Genomic DNA, 18,440 nt, shown 5'->3' with positions numbered 1-18,440 from the left:
AGCGGGGTGGGGGGGCCTCTCCGGGACCTGAGACCCCAGCCCAGGCTCACCTCCCCGTGCTGCCCGCTGGGCAGGAGCAGCTGCAGGGCCGCCTCCGCCCCCGCCCCAGGTCAGCAGGACCCCACGAGGAACGCAGTCCATAGAAGGAAGCCCCAGACGAGGCCCGCGGAGGCCCTGCGTCCACTGCCAGAAGCCGTGACAGCAGCTGCCCCAGGGGCCAGCTTTGGGCCTGGGGCTCAGGTGCTCATCAGCCAGGGTATTTTGGAGAGGGTGTTCCCGGGGACCTGGGGGCAGTGCAAAAGAAGCAGCAGAAGCTGGACCCACAGACGGAGCCCGGGGGCCGGGAACCCTGCCCAGGACTCCGGGGGAAGGCCGGAGAGCCCCAACTCCGAAAGCAGGATCCGGCTGGGACCCCCGGGCAGATGCAGACATGCGCACAGATCCATGCCGGGCTCCCAGACGTACGTGCAGGGGACCCCACCCCTGCAGTTTGAGCGCCCGGGCCAGGCTCCTTTGTCCCAGCAGCCCGAGCCCACTGTCGCAGGAGACGGGGGCCCCACTAAGGGCGTTAGGACATGGAGCCCCCGGCAGCCCCCGGGGCAGGACCTGAGGGGCCCAGAACACACGCTGGGTACCCCCGTGACCGGAACCGCCACCCCTACAGAGCCGTGTGTGACCGCGTCCTCCAGGAAGCCTATCGCACCGTCACATCTGCCAAGCAGCACAGCCTGCCTCCCCCCAGCACCCGCCCAGGCCGCCGCAGGGTGTCCCACACTGACCGGGGTCCCTTGGGGTGGCACCTGCAGCCTCCCAGTGGGCCCCGAGCTAGGGGGGTGGGGGGTGGGGACGACCAGCTCCCAAGAGCAGGGTCCACCCGTGCACACACATGAGGGCGGGACCCGAGGGGCTCGATGACCCCAGCACCACCGCCCGCTGCACGGAGCCCCCGGCGTCGCACTGGCATCACAGCAGGCTGCCCTCTGGGCTCCTGGGGGCGAGCGTGATCCTGGACGGTCCCTGTGGGCGTCCACCCGGCCTCCTGCCCATCAGGACGGGCGAGTCCACCCTTGCCTTGGAGGTGCAGGTATCCGCAGCCCTTCTAGAACGTTCTCCACCGCCAGGCCTAAGGCACACACGGGGCAGAGGTTAGCTCCCACAGCCCCACCGGCTGCACTGCTGCCCTGGCTCAGCATTTACTAAGTGCCCACTGTATGCCAGCCATCCACGCGCAGGACGCGTGGTGGGCCCAGCAAAGGACTCTGCAGTTCCTCTTTCCAGCAAACACCACACACCACGGGCTCTGGGTGCCTCTGCTTCCCGTGGTGGAGGGACCATGCGTGTGGCCCTGGGGCGGGGGGAAGGCCGGGTGGTCATGGAGACAGGTGTCGGGGCCAAGGGGTCTCGGACCCAGGAGCGGCCCTGCGCTCACGAAACTGCTTTATGTAAGTGGGGCCAGGCCAGGAAGCCAGGAGCGTGGCTGGGGATTAGTGACAGGCGTTGCCACGGCAACCTGATTAGTGGGAAACATGTCGTCTTTGGGAGAGCAGCTCCGCTCCACAAAGGTAAAAGGAACCCCAGAGATTCATTAGCAACAGGTTCCCATGGCAACCGCTCCAAGCTCATTAATAATTTTTTTTTCCCCTCGTTCCAAGCGTGGGTGTTGAAATTCTCCAGAGGGCCGAGGAAGGGATGGATGCTGGACGGATGGACACGCACGCACACACCCGGCTGTGCCTCCCACCTGCTGCCGGCCCAGCACGCGCCTCGCCCCACCTGCGTGCCCATCTGGCGCCAGGACACCACACCTGGTGGGCCGCGTGCTTCCCGTGGCCCAGCCCCGCCAGAGGGTCCCCCCAAGGGAGGTCCGGACCCAAGGGCCCTGCTCTCCCCCGGGGGGCTGCCAGGACCACCCCCGAGGGGACACCCTGACCTGTCGGCAGGAAGCGTCAGGCGGGGCGTGGTGCCCAAGGCTCACAGGCGGCCTCCTGTGCGACCACCCCCAAGGCCCCCGCAGAGCCCCTGGGGGACCCCAACCTGCTGGGGCTGGGGGTTAACAAGCAGATAGCGCCTCGGAAAGCACCCTAGCCAATCCTCTGTCCGCGTGGCTCTCCTATGACCTGGTATGCGCCCAAGGGCCCCAAAAATGGGTTCAAACAAAACTTGCCAACGGCTGCACAGCGGCCCCGCTCCAGCACCCCAAAGGGACACACGGCCCGAGCGCGCACGGATGCTCGCATGGACACGCCGCGGCCCCGCCACACGACAGGAGTGGTGCCCGGTCACAGGCCACCGCATGGACCTGCCCGGGGCACGGGCCGGAGACAGGAGCCACACGGTGAGCGACGCCGTTTTCATGAAACGCCCAGCAGAGGCAGAGCCGGGGTCAGACAGCAGACCTGGGGTCGCCAGGGAAGGGTCGGGTCTCTCTGGTGGGGGGATGAGAAAAGCGTGCTTTCTGCGTGAGCCGGCGAGGTACAGGTGACCCCTGCACGTGTCTGTGAAAGCAGCGGCTGCGCTCACCCAGAGGCCACGTGGCGACCTGCCCTGAGCTGCGGCTTCCCATCGGGACGCAGACCTTGGGTGCTGAGTGCCCCCCAGGGTGGACGCCAAGGCGGGGCTCCCCATGGTCAGACGCACCCCCAACCTGCAGGGCGTGCCAACCTGCCACTGGCAGCACCGGGACCCCAAGCCCGGCCACAGCCTCCCTCGACGGCGCGGCCCCCACTGCATCGGCCCAGTCCCGGCGCTGCCTGGGGAACCGTGAACCCACAGGACATCCCTGCGGCTACGTGGTGGCTGCTGGGACTGAACCTGCACACGGGACACTCGTGCCACCCGTCGGGAAACGGCCACACCGCGAGTGCGGGGCTCGCCGTCAGAGGGCACTGGGCCCCCCACCCGCCCACGTTACCCCGGCAGGAGCCACAGACCCAGGGCTGCACAGTCACCAAGAGGCCGGCAGCCGGCGGCCTGTCCAGCCCCTGAGGGCGACAGATGGACGCCGCAAGGTGGGAGGCCGGCAAATCGCTGGAATCTGGACACTAGGGCTGCGGGGTGCAGGGTGGGGGGCCCCGCCCGGGGGTGCTTGGGGTCAGCCTGGGCCATCCTGACCCCCCCGCCGCCCCACTGGGCCTGCACCACACAGGTGCAGGAAGGACCTGCCCCCTTCCCGGGTCCCTGCCTCTGCCCACGGGTGCCCCAGTCTGTGTCCCCCTCCAAGCAAGTGACCCACGTTTTGTGATAGACTAAAAAAATTTTAAAAAGCTCCAGACCAGTCCGGAGACCAGGACAGCCCGGTGCTCTGTGGTTTGGGGTGCGTGAGCCTCTGAGCCCCCTGTGTCCTGCCCCCCTTGGTGCTCCCCACACCCCACACCCCACCTGCCGGCACCTTCTCGTGTCCCCACAGCTCCCCTGTCCACCTCCTGACGGCCAGGCCGTGTGCCCCAGGGAGGCGTCCTCCATGTCCCAGACACCTGAACCCCGTATCCATGGGACACGGCTTCAGGGCACTCCCACTCCCCCAGGACCTCGGGAGGGGACCCGCCGTGCCTGAGGGCACAGCACCCACGGGCCAGACCCAGCCCGCGTCCACGAGGCGCTAATGCAGGCTGACTCATCAGACTGTGGCCAGCCGGCGACCGGTGCAAAGACAAAGGGACGCAGCGGGCACCGCAAGCCGCGTGGCCCCCACCTGGCCAGGGACGCCCTCTGTGCTTCCAGGCTGGGGCGCCATCTCTGGGGGGCTGGGCCTTGGAGCAGCAGTGGGCACAGGCCAGCGGCTCAGCGGACGCTCCGGGTGCCACAGATGCCAGGGGCCCCTTCCAGCAGCTCACCGAGACGGCGCCGGACCTGCCCCCTGCCCACGGCCACCCCTGCCACCTGGGAGCGCAGCCTGGCCCCAGGGGACCGTCTGGGGCCGCACCTCATGGCCAAACCCCACAGGGACACCCCAAGAACAGAGGACTGGGGTCAGAGGGCGATCCTCGGGGACCCTCCCTGGGCCTAAGAACGAGCCAGGCCTCCCAGGCTCTGCTGACACGATGGGGGGTCCCCAGCTGGGCCTCCAGCCCCGTCAGCCCTGCCCTCTGCCCATGCAGGAGGCCGTGCACTGGCCGCAGCTCGTGGTGGGCTCACCTGCGGCTCTGTCTGCCGCGTGGAGCCCCCATGCACCTCCCGGGGGCCTCGGGCGGCCCCGCTGCCTGTGGCTTCAGGGCCACACCCTCCATCCACCCGGAACGGCCCAGCACGGCTAATGTCACGGTTGGTCTCCCTCTGCCCCGGGGGCTCCTCGCCGGAGAGCCTGACACAGTGCAGCTGAGCGTGATTCAGCCTATAAAGGGCTCCCTCCCGTGACGGCGCCCAGCGCCTCATCTCCCTCCCCGTGGGGGGCGGACAGCAGCGCCCGGGGTGTGCGAGCTGGGGCAGGGGCCCTGACACGGACCCCACGGCCCAGGGGAGGTCAGGCTGGAGGCCAATGTCCACGCCAAGGGGTCGGCACGCCGCTTCCCTCGTGCCTCCAGGTGCTGGAGGCTGCAGGAGAGGCCGGGCAGCCCGGGGCAGGGGCCACGTCACCCCGCCACCCACCACCACCGTCACGGGGCTCGACACATGCCCTGGGCCCGTCTTTCCTCCCTCCTGAGGACGCGGCCACTGCCCCAAGGGCCCCCCGCTCCAGGCCGACCCTGTCTTGACGTGATTACATCCACAAAAACCCGACTTCCAGGAAGATCCGCATTCTGAGGGTCCCAGTAGACGCGGACCGGGGGGTGCCGCGCTGCTCCCAACCCAGGCCGCCCAGGGATGCCCAGGGGTGGAGCCCAGCACCGCCGCCTTTGCGCCTCTGTGGCTCCTCGCCCCTCTGTGGGCTCCCGGGGTCCCTGAGGACCCCTCCCCAGGACTAAGGGCACAGCCCAGAGCACGCACGTGGCGCCTGGAGCCTGAGGAACGTGGAGTCGCCACGCAGCCACCTCACCTACCTGCCGTCGCCACGACCAAGTCCAAGAAGGTCACCCGAAGGTCGCACAGCTGGGGCACAGCTGGCTGCGGACCAGCCGGGCTGCCCGGGAGGCAGGAGGGGTTCAAAGGTTGCCCCTGGGGCGCCGGGCGGGCAGTCGGGCCACGGCCTCAGGCCTCATACTGGTAACACCCGCCCGAGAACCTCGGGGGCTTGCACACAGGCCATCGGGGAGCACGGTCTGTGTCTGGGGGAGCAGAGGAAGCCCCCCCATCAGGAAACGCCCCCAGGACATGTCCTCATCCACCACGGCCATCAGCTCCTGGGTGGTGGTGACCCCAGCACCTCAGCCTCTGACCCCGTGATGGGGTCTGGAATAGAAGGGCCCCCACTGCCTCGGATTTCAGAGATACACATCCCGTCCTTCCCCAAAGCTCTGCTCTCTGCAGCTCCCCCGCCCCTGGCTAACGGGTCCGGGACCATGCACCCCACACGCGTCCTGGGTGCTCCCAGAGCCGGGTTGGGACAGACAACAAGGCCAGTGGCTTCCAAAGCCTCTCGCCGGCCAGCCGTGCACTGGACTGCACCCTCACCCCGAGCCAGGGCCCCCGGAAACCCCATCCCAGCAGCGACCAGAAAGGACAATCGGGGCCACGTGAGGGACCCGATGCAGGCGAGGCAGGCGCCAGCAGCACACAAGGAACCCCGGAAACTGCAGGGCCTTCGTGGGGCGAGGGGGTGCTGACGCGGGCCAGCAAAGGGCTGGAACAGACGGCGCGGCTGGAGACCACGGAGCGCCCTCCACACCGACGTCCACACTGACGTCCATGGCGGCGTCCACACCATCTAGAGTGCTAACCTCCCTGGACGGGGAGTGGGGGGGGGCAGGAGAACCCAGGCAGTGACCGTGACTGTGAGCAAGGAGGCCCGCCGCTGGCCAGGCCCTCTCCACTCGGCCGCACCTAGACAGGGGCTGCGCCACCCAGGAGCTCCTGCCCGTCTCCCGCCCTGCACTCCCGCGGCCACCAACCCCCCTCCGCCTGAGCAGGGGCCTCCCATGCGAGCAAGACGGCAGGTGGGACCACAGGACCGGGGCTGGGGGTGGCCGGGGGCCACGGGTGTCACCCTGGGCAGTCCCCAGACTTCAGGGCCCTGGGAGGGGGCTGCTGAGGTCGTCTCTTTGCCTACCTCACCCCGACAAGCCTGGTCCACCGCAGAGGCTCAGGCTGCAGTCGGGGATGGGCAGCGGGGCGCCCCTGGACACAGTCCTCACGTGTGTCACCCAGAACGAGAGGCTGCTCCTGGAACCCCCGAGATCCCCCCGCGGCAGGAGCCGCCCACATCACAGGGCTCCCTGCTGCATCCAGCAGGGAGAGGGCGGCGTCCCCGTCCCGTGCCCATCAACCGCGGGTGACAGCTCCTGGCTCTGATGCTCCCCCCTCAGCACAGGGGCGAGGGCCCGGCGGGTCCTGGGTATGCGCAGCCCGGCCTCCCCCGCAAGGCGTGCGTCCGCTCCGTGGGGCCCCTTGAGCAGAACAGGGAGCTGCTACTCACTCGGCGAAGATGGCACGGCCCCCATCTGTCACCCACGGACCCGCCGCCAACTCGCAAGGGCCATGCCGTCCCCGCCTGCACCCGTGCCATCTGCGAGGCCAAGCCCACGTCGCCGCGGGGCCGACGCCTGACTCCACGGCCCCTTGCCAGCAATCCAACCCGTGACTCGGGTCGTTCCCAGGCAATTAACGACCAAGGAGGGATCGCCGGGTCCTCCGCGCCCCTGATTTACGCGCCCGCTCACGGGGAGGGAAAGCAGGAGCGTTCCCGACTGGGCCTCTGGGTGGACGGGTGGGCCGCGAGCACAGAGGACATCTCGGGCCTGACCCTGGCTGCCTGGGGTCGAGGCCCGGTCCCCGAGCGTCCGGTGCGGGCTCCGGCGCGGGCTGAGTGGGGCTGCCGAGCGTGCAGCTCCAGGACGTCCCCCCCGGCCCTCCACCTCCTGACCCCACGGGGAGCCCCGCCAGCCCTCTGCTCCGGGAGGTGGCCGTGTAGCCTGCCGCGGCACAGGCCGTGCTAGGGAGGGCGCCCAAGGCTGCCCTGGGTCAGGACGGATGTGGGTGGTCCGGATGTGACGCCCACAGAGCTCAGAGCTGCCCCTGAAGGCCCGGCTGTAGCCCTGCCCTCGGCTCGGGCCTCGCGGGCATCCGAGGAGGCACCAGCACCCTCTGTGTCCCGGCCTCTGCCCTGCGGCGCCCACCAGCTGCTCGCCTCTCCCTATCGCTCCTCCCTCATCCCCCAAGCCTGGTGTCCACACCGACCCTCCCAGGAGTGACCCTGACCCCACCACCCCGCCCACCGTGCTGGCTGCCTCAGCTCACCTTCACCTCGCAGCAAACCCCTGACCCCTCCAGCCTCATGGATACATCCCACCTGCCTCAGGACCTTTCCTTGTGCCATGCCCCTGCGGAGGACCCCCTGCTCTACATCCTCCTACCACCACCGGTGTCTGCGTCCATTCAGCTGCTGGAACCTCCCTGGCCTCCAGGCCCCAACAGTCTCCATCTGGGGCACCCAGCCCGGCGCCTCCACCAGGCTCAGGCCAGCCGCCCAGGATGGCCAATGGCCAATGGCTGGACAGGCTGGGCCTGTGGCGGAGCTCGGCGAGTCCTGGGGCAGCCTGCAGGGCGAGGCACTGCGGGCCCAGTGTGGGGGGCGGCACGGAGCTCCGGCCAGGACAGGTCTGCTAAGTGGAGGCGCCTCGCGGCTGGTGTGCCCAGGAGCCCCACCTGGCTCTGACCGCCCCCCTGCGTCCCCTGGTCCTGCTGGGCTGCAGATGCAGGGATGGGGGCTGCGCTGGGGCTCAGCACGGCCCCCGGGGCTGGAGTCAGGCTCCCTGGCCTCTGCCAGCTAATCTGTCAGCTCGACCTATACCAACTGTTTGCCCAACTCGGGGCTGGAGATGCCAGGGGGTGGGGGGGGTGTAGGGCAGGGGCAGCCTCGAAGGCCCGGCCCCTGTGGGGAAAGCGAGGTCCAGGCCAGGTCCCCCCAGCCCTCAGAGCTCACCGCACACTCACTGTCCTTCCACGGCCTGCTTGATGCCAGGGCCACGTGGGCACCGACTTGGACCTTTGATCAGAGCAGGATCCTGTGGTCACAGCCTCCCCGTCTGCATGGGCCGCGGAAGCCCTGGCGAGACCCATAAACGCCCTCCGGGCCGCAGTTCCTGCTGTGCACACAGCCCGGCTCAACCTCGCTTCCTCCAGGAAGCCCTCCTTAGCTGCCCCAGAACCCAGCTGGGTTGTTGGACGCCTCACAGCCCAGCTCCCGCTCAGGGACCGAGGGGAGGTGAGGCCCGTCCAGAAGCACCCAGCACACCCCCAGCAGCACCCACACTAAGGAAAGGCCTCCCCCAGCCTGAGACCTGCCGCCCGCAATGCCCTCTGCAGGTCCGGGGGCACAGCCCATCCCCGTGAAGCCCCCGCCCCCACACCAGGTGCCTGAACCTCTGCTCCCCGCCCCCCATGGCGCAAGCCCCAGGGAGCAGCAACGGGCCATCCCCGGCCAGGCCTCGGTCAGGGCTCAGCGACCCCACTGGGCCTCAGCACCACAGGGAACAGCAGCGGACTCGACACACGTGCACCCCGGGCCACTCTGCCTTCGCTCGGAGAACGCAGGAAGATGGGGGACCCTGCCTGCAGGGTGCTGAGCGCATGGTGCTGAGTGCAGGGTGCTGAGCGCAAGGTGCGTGCACACCTGGCCAACCCACAGCCAAGACCCTGCCCCAGCCACACCGCTCCAGCTGTCGCCCACCGAAGGCCCGGCCAAGAACCCCTCGAGGACCTCCCCCGAGGGGCCGGCCGGGGGCTCCCAGTCCAGCATAACAGACATGTTGGCACCGGGAGGACAGGGGCCCGGGTCCAGGAACGAGGTGCCGGGACGAGGAGGGGCTGGGAAGGGGGGCACCCCGGGCCCACGTCCCCGGAGCACACACAGGAGCCCAGTGCGTGGGGCAAAGCGCTCAGGGGGTCGCAGCCCCGAGGTCAGGAAGGCAAGGACAGTTCGTTGCCGGCCTGTTTGCATCGGTCTGTGGGGCCAGAGCGGGCCGCAGGGCGGAGGGAGGGCTGGCCCCTTCACTGTGGATGCCCCCAGCGTCCCCACAAGGACCCCCGCACCACCATGAGCCCCGCGTACCGGCGGCAGCCGGACAGCCTGAGGCATCGACGTGTACCAGACGCTCTTAAGAGGCTGGACAGGTCCAGCCTCGCGCTCCTGCTGGACACGGGACCTGAGTGTCACACCGGGCTCACTGAGCTCTGCCCTCCGGGAGCTGCGTGACCTTGGTGCGTCCTTCGGCTTCCCGGGGGGGGGGGCTGCACTGAGGCGCGCTGGGTACCCAGCCCCCGGGGGCACCTCCTGCAGGTGCACGCCACCCCTGAGCCCCGGGGGGGGGGGCACCTCCTGGTTCCTCGCTGGGCTGCGGGCCGTCTCTCCGGGCATCCCCCCTTCCCAACACTGAGTGTCCCCAGAGGCCCTGCCTGGCCCAGGTGCTAGGACGCAGGCGAGAGCGGAGTCAGGAGCCCCCGGGGAGCCCGGGCAAGAGGTAACCCAGCCACGAAGGCGACAACACAGATCCCACCCACCTTCCTCTATAAATAAACCCATGTAGGAGAAGCAGCACTCGCCCTAAACTTCCAGCACGGTAGTGTTTTCAACGTGCCGAGGGAATCGATAAGGACATGGGCTGCCCTTGCCGGCTGCTCCACCCCGCCTCAGAGCCCCCTCAGAGCCGAGGCGGCCCACGCGCGTCTGCCCAGCTGGGGTCGTCCCGTGGGTGCTCCCGAGAGCTCAGGGCTTAGGGAAGGCCCCTTCCTGCATTCCGATCGCCGGCGTGGGGCCCGGCTCCGAGGCTCCGAGACGTCAGCTGGGATGCCGCCAGCCTCCGGGGAGTGAGGAGCCGCTCCACGGAGTGTGGGTTCCCAGAGCAGACCCAACGATCCCGTCCCCCCCGCCCCCGACTCTGCCCTCTGGAGGCTCCAGGACAGGGCGCGCCAGGGGCTGGAGATGCAGAGGCAGCCTCGGGCTGCAGGACACCCCCCTGTCCGCCCTGGGCCAGCCTGCTGACCCCCAGGAACGTGGAGAGCTCTGGAAGGCTGTGCTGAGGTCCCCCAGGCTCCCCGGGGGGGGGCAATCCCCACCTGTCCAGGAGCGCCAGCTTATTTTAGGTTCTCCCCAGAGCCGACACACACCCCCACAGCGCGGCCTGGCATCTGCTGGAGGTCAGCAGCCGTCTCCGCCAGGCTGGAGACCGGGACGTGCCCACCCTGCCTGACAGATGCAGGATTTCCACAGAACACCAGTAAGCTGATCCGGGGAGCTGAGCCCCTCAACCCCCCTCCACTCCCAGCCTGCTTGCCCAGGGCCACGGAGCATCCTCCTCCTTGGGTCACGAGCAAGCATGGAGACGAGGAGAACAGCACACAGCCCTGCCGAACCCCCTGGGCTTCACTCCTGCCCCCCTCCTCCACCGAGTAATGCAAACACCCCCGTCAGACGTCCTCAGAGACACAGCCGGCCTGAAGCGCCTGGAACACCCAGCACCCCTGGGTCAGGCTCCAGAGAACACAGCAGCCAGACACGGGGACTGTCAGAGGAGACAAAGCCCAGGCCCCACTCGGCCCTCTCCCTATCTGGTCTCTGCACACGCTTGAAAATGCCGAACACGCAGACAAAGCCAGCCGCCAGCCCTGTCCTGACCCGGGGCCCTCAAACACCACCCTGTCACCCAGCACCACACCCAGCCATGCCACCTTCCTGCCAAAATGAGGCGGCCGGGCCGTCTCCAGGCCACAGTTCCAGACAGAGGACAAACCTACAGGCACCCTGCAGGCCAAGCCCCGATACCTGGGCCCCCGGGGATGCCCCCCCGCCGAAGGGCTGCCAAGGCTGCAAGACAGAGGGGCCGGCCCTGGGGCTGCGACCACGACCACCTTCTTCACAACCGGGAAGTGTCCTGGACTCAGCCAATGTTTGGATTTAAAGGAAAGAAAAAAAAAAAAGCCATGCATTTCATTACTTTTTTTGGTACAGATTCCTCTTTTACATTTAATATTTATACAGTCAGACACACAAGGTAGATAAAGTACACAGACGTCGCTCATTTTGTCTCTGTCTCTACTCAAAGAAAGAGAGCATACAAGGAGGTCCCCTCTTGGGTCAACCTCCTGGACGTGGCCACATACCCCCACCCCGCCTCCCCACCTGTCCAGGGGCCCGGCCACCTGAAGACCGGCTCCCACCAGCTGCAAGAACCAGCAGGGTGGGATGCAGGGGGCAGAGACAGCGCCAAAGACCACCTGCTGGGGGACCCCCACACCTGCCGTCTGCATCCCTCTGGGGACCCCCTGGTCCGACCCAAACCCCTCTGGAGCCTTCTCTGCAGGTCTGTGCCACTCTAGCCAAGAGCAGAAAGCCCAGGAGGGGCCCCGGGAGCAGGGACTCCGCAGACAGAGCCAGCTGCTGCGTCCCTGCCCCCCACCCCCAGCTGCGCATGACTTAGATCAGCCCCAGCCCCGAGTTCAGCCTGGAGCGGCGAGTTCACAGCCAACGTCAGGGCACCGCTCCCTGCCTGGAAGGGGGGTCCCCCTCCCCGCAAATGTGCCCGGCCTCCCCCCCGCCCCCCCCCCCCCCCCCCGCCCCAGCCCAGAGCTCAGGCTGCAAACTTGGGTCCCCTCGCTCCACTTCCTTCGGGCCTCCCCCTCCCCAGCCAGGGTCCAGCCAGGGTCCCCGCAGCCCGGGGGCAGCGCCCCATCCTGACCGCCACCCGAGCGGGCGCAGGGGGTCCGCCCTCGGCCCCGCCGGTCCCTCTACCCCCAAGCCCGCCACGCTCCATCCCCAGGCGGTCCAGGGGGACACCCCATGCGGGAGGAAGCGGAGCCCGCGCGCCCCGCCCCGCCCGCTCCCACGGGTCGCTCCCGCGGGGGCACGGGGGGGGGGTCCCCGCGTCGCCGCAGCCGGGCGGCCCAGAAGGATATGGGTTACAGACCAGCCGGAGACACCAGCTACGCGGCCGCGTGGTCTGCCCGAGGCAGAAGAAGACGGTGGCCGCCAGCGCCGGGTACGGGACGGGCCGCTCCTCGTCGGCGCCCAGCTCCGCGCCGCGCTCGGCCGCCGGGCTCCCGGGGGGGGACGCGCCGGGCCCCGACCCCGCCTCCGCCTCCCGCGCCGCCGCCCCGGGGCTCGCCGGGGCCACGCCCGGGGCCGGGGCGCCCAGGGGCACTCGGACCTCGCCGGCCGCCTGCGCGCGCTCGCTCATGGTGGCAGCGGGAGGCACCTGCGGGGGCACAAGCGCTGGCCCGGGCCCGGGGCGACCGCGCTCGGCGCCGCAGGAGCCGCCTTTGTCTCCTCTTATTAGACACGAGCGCGCCCCCCGCCCCCCGCCCCCCGCCCCCGCCCCCCGCGGAGGGCTGCGCCGCCCCTCCCGCCGCCGGCGCGCGGACCCCGGACCCCGCACCCCGGAGCGCGACCGCTCCGCTAAGTTGCCGAGGGTCCCGTCGCGTCTTACCTCGCTCCGGCGGCCGGCGGCGTCCCCGCGGGCATCCCCGCTCGGCGCTCGGCCCCGGCTGGAGCGCGCCGGCCCCCGCCCCCCGCCCGGCCCCGGCCCCGGCCCCGGCCCGCGCCCCCGGCCCGGCCCCGGCCTCGGCTCCCGCTCCGGAGGGCCCCGCGGCGACGGCAGCGGCCCCGCGCGCAGGGGGCCGCGGAGCGCACAGGCCGGGCGCGGGGGACGGGGGGGCGCGGGGCGGGGGGCGGGGGGCGGGGGCCGGGCCGGCGAGAACCCGGAGCGTGTCCGCGCGCCGCGCAGGAAACTTCGGAGTGAGCGGCGGAGGGCGGGGGCGGGGCCGCGCGGGGGCGGGGAGGGGCCGCCTCCCCCTCCCCCTCCCCTTCCCGCCCCCTCCCCCTCCCGGGTGCGCGGGGCGCCAGGGGGCGCGCGCGGGGCGGCTGGCGGGGGCGGGGAGCGGCGCCAACGTGCTCCCGCCCCCAGCTGCGGGGGCGGCCCGGGCCGCGGAGGCGGGCCCTCCCCTCCCCCGCCCCCCCTCCCGCCGCCGAGCGCCCAGCCCCAAACCCCGGCGGACGCGGGGCCGGGGTCGCCGAGGGGGCGGGGGCGCGGGGGCGGGGGCGGCGGTGCTGCGGGCTGCGCGCGCCCCTCCCCCCGCGCGTGTTTTGGGTGTGCCCGTGCCCGTGTGATGCGCTGCCGTGTCCGTGGGTGGGATCCGGGGTGCGCCTGCATCCGCAGCTCCCCCGGCACCGGCGCGCGCGCGCACAGCCATCCGGCCGTTTCTGCGAACTTGTGCGGCGCCCGGCCCTCTGGGTGGGTTCCCAAGAGGCCCCGGGGCGGGGAGCCCTCCCGCAAGGCCTCCGCTGGCGCACGGGGCGCGCACAACGGGTCCCCGAGTTCCTGTGTGCCAGGCGCCCCTCAGCGGAGGAGTCCGCGTGGGGCCCCCTCCGCCCGTGGGGCCGTCGGTACCTGAGCCCGGGCCGGGCCAGGCCGCCCCCAGCAGGCCCGCGGGGGGATCTGCACCCCGGGGGTCAGCAGAGAGGGGGGTGCCCGCGCCTTGGCCCCAGGGGAGGCTCCTAGTGTCCCCGGGACCACCAGGCACCGCGGGACGGCTGGTCTGTGCCACCTTCCCCACACCCCGGGCGGCCCTGGAGGGGCGGCTCCCTGGCTCCCTCCAAGCCCATCCTCAGTGCAGACAGAGCCACCTGCTCTGGCGAAGGGCGGCAGCCGGTCCTCACCTGCAGGTCCAGGAGCCGTGGTTGAGCCTAAGCAGCTGCGGGGTGGGCATGGAGTGAGGCCCACCTGGACCCCCCTCCCCCCCACACCTGGAGAGGCTCTGAGCTCCCGCACCTGCAGGGCAGCAAACCGTGGCCTGAAGCAGAAGGAGGTGCTGTGCCGGCAGGGGGGAGGCCCCCGGAGGCAGCTGTGGCCTGGGGAGGGCGGCCACTCTGTGGGGTGGACCAAGGTGTGACCGCCGCCGCCTGGGTGCCGGTCCCAGGGCACCAGCTGCGCCACTCAGGAGCACTTCCTCTTGTATATGTGAACTTTTCAAGAAAAGGAAAACATTTACGCTATTGAATGCTACTACTTAGTGTTGGAGGGCCGCGGCCAGTAATTAAGGTCCTGCTCAAGCGGCAATTAGGGCTCTGCCAACTGACCGAGGAGTGCAGGGGCCTGCCGCTCAGCCCTGCAGGGAGCCAGTTCCCCGGCCGGAGCCCCTGGCCTCCCTGATCTTCTACACACTGGTTAAAATTTGGGGTGAAGTTGAAGATTTGGTTTTAGCTGGAGGCTCTTGGGGATTTGCTGGACAGAAATCGGTGGGAGGTCAACAGCATGCCAGGTCCTGGGCAGAACCCGGGATGCAGTGACAGGGACCAGCACAGGCCCTGTCCCTGTGCCCTGGAGCGTCATTCCGGGAAGCCAGTAGTGCATCCCTGGGTGCGGCATGAAAACATTTACAAACCGCGCTAAGTGCCACAGAGAGCAGAGAAAGGGAGCCGCAGACCTACTGAGCACGAGAAAGCAGCCAGAAGATGAGCAGGGGGTTATGACCAGCAGTGAAAGCAGCCTGTGCAAAGGCCCGGTGGCACCCGGGAGAGAGCCTGGCGGCCCCTGTGTGGTGAGCCAAACGTGAGGTGGGGTGCCGGGGTAATGGGAAGGCGGGACGGGGTTTCTGCAGGATCTCGTGGCCCCCGGAGCCACGTGTCATTGTAAATGAGACAGGCTGTCATCCCCTTGTGTCACGCTCCATCTTCGTTGTGTTGTCTGCAGGACAGACAAGGCCACGGATTTTTTTAAATAGACATTATTTTTTAAAGACCGTCTATGGCCTGACAAAGCCTCCGGCCTGCAGAAATCCCATGGCCCGTTTACAGACAGGGGGGTGGGCGGAGGGGGCTGTGCAGACACCCAGGGGTCACCGCGCACCTCCTGCCATCTTCTGCTCCGTCTCCCCAGCCGAGGACCCGCCTGGCATGCCCCAGGGGCCCGTGTCCCCTGCACCAGTGCCCCTGATACAGCATCCACGGGGTCAGGTGGGAGTGACCCGACAATCCCCGGTCATGCACAGGGGCCTCCCTCGGGCCCGCAGGGGTCCAGCCAGCCAGCAGCAGGAGGTGGGGAGTCTGCTGCACGGGCCGACAGCCTCGGCCCAGACGAAAAATGAAAAGCAGACCGTAAGTTGATACGAGGGAAAGACACGGAAAACAAGGAAACAGTAATACATCCACATGCTGGGAAGGAATGTTCGAGCGAGATGAGGCATAGGACAATTTGGAAATTGGCATTAAAATTGTTTAATTAAACTGTACAGAGTGTTCAGATGCATTGTCTTTTAAATCCTCCAGGCCTCTGGAAAATTTGGTTCTGCTTTTTGCTATTTACTCTCTTTTTTTTCTTTTTTAAGGGCAAAGCTTTTCCTTGACAAAGATCTGGTGTGTGCATGGGGAGGGGGGGCAAGTTCAGGCAGTGGAAGGTGGGAAGGAGACCCCGCCCCCCAGAGAAGGATCCAGGCCCTGGAGGTGCGCGGTGGTGGGGGCAGCGGAGACCACTCAGGCCCTTGGGGCCCCTCCACCTCTGCAGGCCCCACTGTGGGGGGACGGGGGGCAGCGTGGCCGCCTCCAGGACCCGTCCCCACCAGCCATGGCATGCTCGGTCCTGGGCACCCCGGCTCCGTGTGGGGCACCCTGTCCCCCGGGGGGCTGGCCAGAGCCCCCAAGGCCACTTGCCAGCGTCCATCCCTCACCTGCCCTCTCCGGGCATCCTCTTGCCTCCCCACACATCCCTCTTCTCTCCAGGAGCCCTCACGGTCCCAGGCTCTAGATAGAGGCTCCTCGAGCCAGTAGGAAGATCCCCTTCTGGGCCCTGTCCCTTCAGATCGCAGACCCGCCAGCCCAGCCGCCCCTCCAGGCGGCCAGCCTCGGCCCTGCGGTGCCCGCCGCAGGGATGCCCCTGCTCGCCCTGTGTCGTGCCAGCCACGCCCAGCCTTGGGTCTCGGAAGCCAGCCCCGCAGCCCTCGCCTTGCCGTCTGCTGGTCCTTGTCTGCTTTCTGGCCACACCGTGGTGTCCCATGATGCTCGGCACGTGCTTGTCCCTGGGGGAGATCATTAGAAGCAGTAACCTGAGCCACGGCCGGGGCAGGGGAGACCAGGGTCACCCGGCAGGTGAGCGTGCCAGGCCGTGGTCCTAACGGGGCAGCCACGCAGCACATGGGGCAGGAGTGGACGCCGAGTGGCGCTGTGCCCTCGGGGTACTGAAGGGTCAGGCCTCCAGGCAGGGGCCTGGGCCGCAGGTGGTCAAACCGCCAGGGCTCCCCCCAGCCCCTTCAAGCCCACATCGCCTCTGGACCAGGCCAGTGTCACCGAGAAGCTGGGCCCAGCCCCATGCCGCCTGCTCACCGTGGGTGGGGGTTGGGCAGGCAGCCTGGACCCTTGCCCGGCCGGGTTGCCCCCAACGACGGGTGCCTTCCAGTCACACGCCTGCCTGGTGTCACCAGGGCCGCTCTACCCTAGAGTTTCCTGTGCCCGGCCTGGACAGCAGTGCCCAACAGGGGTGCCCCTTCTGTGCCATTCCACCCCAGGACAAAGCAGCAGCTAAAGGAGGGGCTTCTGCGAACGCACGTTAAACTGGCCGTCCGGTCAGGATGGTGTCGGTGCTCGCGGCTCCCTCAGGGTGCCAGTGGCTCCGGTTGCCTTCTGTGCCTGCCCCGCTCCCTCCCAGACAGGCCACTCTGCTCTGCAGCCCCCGCCCCAGCTTGGTCCCGACTCCTCTGCCCGCTGGGCCCCCCGAGGGCAGTGTGGGCTCAGGGACAAGCAGGGGACAGTCCCCTGGCTGTGGAACGGACCCTCCGCCCTGTGCACGGAAGCCTCAGGCTGGGCCTCACAAAGCAGGTCAGAACACAGGCTGCCCAGTTCACTTTGGGTTTGTTCTGAGAGAGAGCGAGGGGCAGGGGCAGGGGCGGGGGCGGGCACAGAGAGTCCCAAGCAGGCCCCACGCCCCGCACGGATCCCACGACCCCGATGAGCTTGTGACCTGAGGAGGAACCAAGAGTCCGACGCTCCCCGATTGCACCCCCGGGCGCCCCTGCAGTTAACGCTAAGCTGCAAACGATGATTAATTGGGGGGCGAATAAATCTCACGTAGCATTTGGGACACGCTTTTACATCTGAGATCCTGATTTAACTGGACTCTCTCTGTTCCCCAGCGACCTTCCTCCCCGCAGCACGGGGAGACGCGTGGCAGGTCTGGGAGCGGCGCGAGGGGAGCAGGGGCCAGGCCCCACCTGCTCGCCAGGTGCCTTCTGCAGGGCCCTGCGGTGCTCACCCCGGCCTGGACTCAGCGGAAGCTGAAATAGCACCCCAGGGAGGGGCACCCTGAGCGCCTGTCCTGAGCGGCCGCACCGGGCAGGCCGGCCCCTGCCCATCTGCTCACCCACGGCAGACTCAGAGCCCCCGGCCTGCCAGCGCAGGTCACCTGGGGTCACTGTGGGGGCAATGGAGGCCTTGGGGGTGGCTTCAGCACTGACCCTCTGAGCCCCCCGGGCTCCAAAAGCAGGTAGCTCTGAGGTGTGAGTGGAAGCCTCTAGACGTTTTTCTGCAGCTGCACAAGTCCACAGGGGTGGAGACCACAGGCCAGGGAGCAGGGGGCGGGGGCTCCACTGCAGGGTGCCTGGCCTGCAGCCAGAGCAAGGGGATGTGTGCTGCCTGCGTGGCCGGGGGGGCCCGGGTAGCCCCGAGGGGCCCCGGGCCGGGGATCCCACCACCCGGGGCGAGCGTCCCAGCGGCTGGCTGACTGCCGAGCACCCCGCCCTGCACTTGCAGGGAGGCTCAGGGGGCCCCGGGGTTTCAGATGTTCTCTGGAGTCTCAACCCAGCAACAGGGATTTTTTTAAAGTTTTGATATTAGATGATCAATCGGGAACAGGGCTGAGTGCGGAACCGTTCCGTTTGACGACCGCTGGGTGGCAAGGCACAGGCTGTGGGCGCCCAGAGCTTCCTGCCGTCGCTGCACGTGGGGCTTGTCCTGTCCTGCCCGCGCCGCCGCACACGGAGCTCGGGAAGGGCGGAGAGACGGCGGGGAGCATGGCTCCGAGGCTGAGGACGTGGTGCGGGAGGGGACTAAGCCAGGTGGGGTCAGCTCATGGGGGGGGGTGGTCCCCGGGCCGCCTGTGCTGGGGGTGGGGGGGCGGCTCAGGCCTCGGGCCCCCCGGGGAAATCACGTGGGGGGAAGGGCTGCGTGGGAGAGGGCCCCTGACTGTTCCTGGGTTCCCCACACTTGAAACAACCGGAGTGACCCGCGGGCACATGGCGACACAGACGTGGGCAGTCCCGCGACGGAGCGTTATTCAGCAGTGAACGGGAGCGGTCACCGCGCTGCTGGGACGAGGTGGCGCGGGGACCTGAGGCTCCGAGGCGGGAGCGGACACAGGGGCCGCATGCAG

General features: G+C 69.0%; 1 protein-coding gene across 7 annotated transcripts in view; it reads right to left on the bottom strand.

Moving 5' to 3' along the window:
* Positions 1-12,277, bottom strand: part of CACNA1H (calcium voltage-gated channel subunit alpha1 H) — a 49,434-nt gene extending 37,157 nt beyond the window's left edge. For all 7 annotated transcript variants that reach the window (XM_072835170.1, XM_072835172.1, XM_072835173.1 and 4 more), the window contains exon 1: positions 11,984-12,277. In XM_072835170.1, coding sequence (XP_072691271.1) covers positions 11,984-12,263 — 280 coding nt within the window. In that variant the 5' untranslated portion in view covers positions 12,264-12,277. The remainder of the gene's footprint in view (positions 1-11,983) is intronic.
* Between the last annotated feature and the right edge of the window lie 6,163 nt (positions 12,278-18,440).

The sequence above is a fragment of the Canis lupus genome, chromosome 8 (assembly GCF_048164855.1).
Source record: "Canis lupus baileyi chromosome 8, mCanLup2.hap1, whole genome shotgun sequence".
NCBI lineage: Eukaryota > Metazoa > Chordata > Mammalia > Carnivora > Canidae > Canis > Canis lupus.
The sequence above is the reverse complement of the archived record's forward strand: the minus strand, read 5'-3'. Positions and strand labels throughout refer to the sequence as shown.